The following is an 861-nucleotide window of genomic DNA, read 5'->3' as shown; positions in this document are numbered from 1 at the left end:
CTTTTGGGGTGCGCTCCCTGCAGCTCCGGCATTTCCTGTTTGCCCGGCGGTTTCCGGCACCCCGAACCCTTCCCAGCCCTGGGGCACCCCGAGGATCCGCGACATCCCCGCCCGAGGAGGGGACACTGAGGCAGGAGGGGACACCGAGCGACAGCCGGGGGTCCCCACCCCATCGCGGACCCCCCATCCCTCCCTCCCCGCCAGCTCCGGCTGGGTTTTTTTTGGGATTCCCCCTGTCCCCACCCTCCCAGGGAGGCGACACCGGGCGCGGGGACAAAGCCACCCCAAGCGTCCCCTCGCTGTCCCCCGGTTCTTTGGGGACTGTCCCCATCCCACCTCGGCGCGGCGGCGCGGGGCCTCGCCGGGTTTCCATGGAGACCGGCTGCTATTTTTTATTATTTTTTTTCCCCCCTATTGCCGTTTTTCCTGCGATTTCCATCCCTCGGAGCCCGAGGGGCAGCGGGAGGAGGTGAGAGGATTTGGGGACGCTCCGAGGGGACACCCCGCGACAATCGGGTACCCCCGGCCGTGCCGGGACGCGCTGGCGGCTCCTCCCCGCGGCTGTCGGGGCCGGTTTTTTGGGATGTGCCGCAGGAGAAATCCGATGCCGGGGAGATTTGGGATCCGCTTCCCAGGGATTTTGATCCCTCCCCGGCCTCCCCCCGGCAGATAAACTCTTCGGGAAGCGGCTGCTCCAGGCCGGGCGTTACATCATGTCCCACAAGGCCTGGATGAAAACCGTGCCCACGGAGAACTGCGATGTGCTCATGACATTCCCGGGTAGGGATGGGGCCGGGAAAACCGGGATCGGGGTGGGATGGGACCGGGAAAACCGGGATTGGGGTGGGATGGGACCGGGAA

The 861-nt window shown here is 66.6% G+C and overlaps 1 protein-coding gene across 1 annotated transcript in view; it reads left to right on the top strand.

Annotated features, from left to right (window-relative positions):
• Window positions 1–314: 314 nt before the first annotated feature.
• Window positions 315–861, top strand: part of LOC107199528 (anoctamin-8-like) — a gene marked incomplete at its 3' end in the record, with an annotated part of 1,759 nt that continues 1,212 nt past the window's right edge. The window contains exon 1 of the mRNA XM_015616844.3: window positions 315–780. Within this exon, the coding sequence (XP_015472330.1) occupies window positions 714–780 (67 nt within the window). The remainder of the gene's footprint in view (window positions 781–861) is intronic.

Source organism: Parus major, unplaced genomic scaffold (genome assembly GCF_001522545.3).
Source record: "Parus major isolate Abel unplaced genomic scaffold, Parus_major1.1 Scaffold947, whole genome shotgun sequence".
Lineage (NCBI taxonomy): Eukaryota > Metazoa > Chordata > Aves > Passeriformes > Paridae > Parus > Parus major.
Note: the sequence above shows the minus strand (reverse complement) of the source record. Positions and strands in the feature narration are given on the sequence as shown.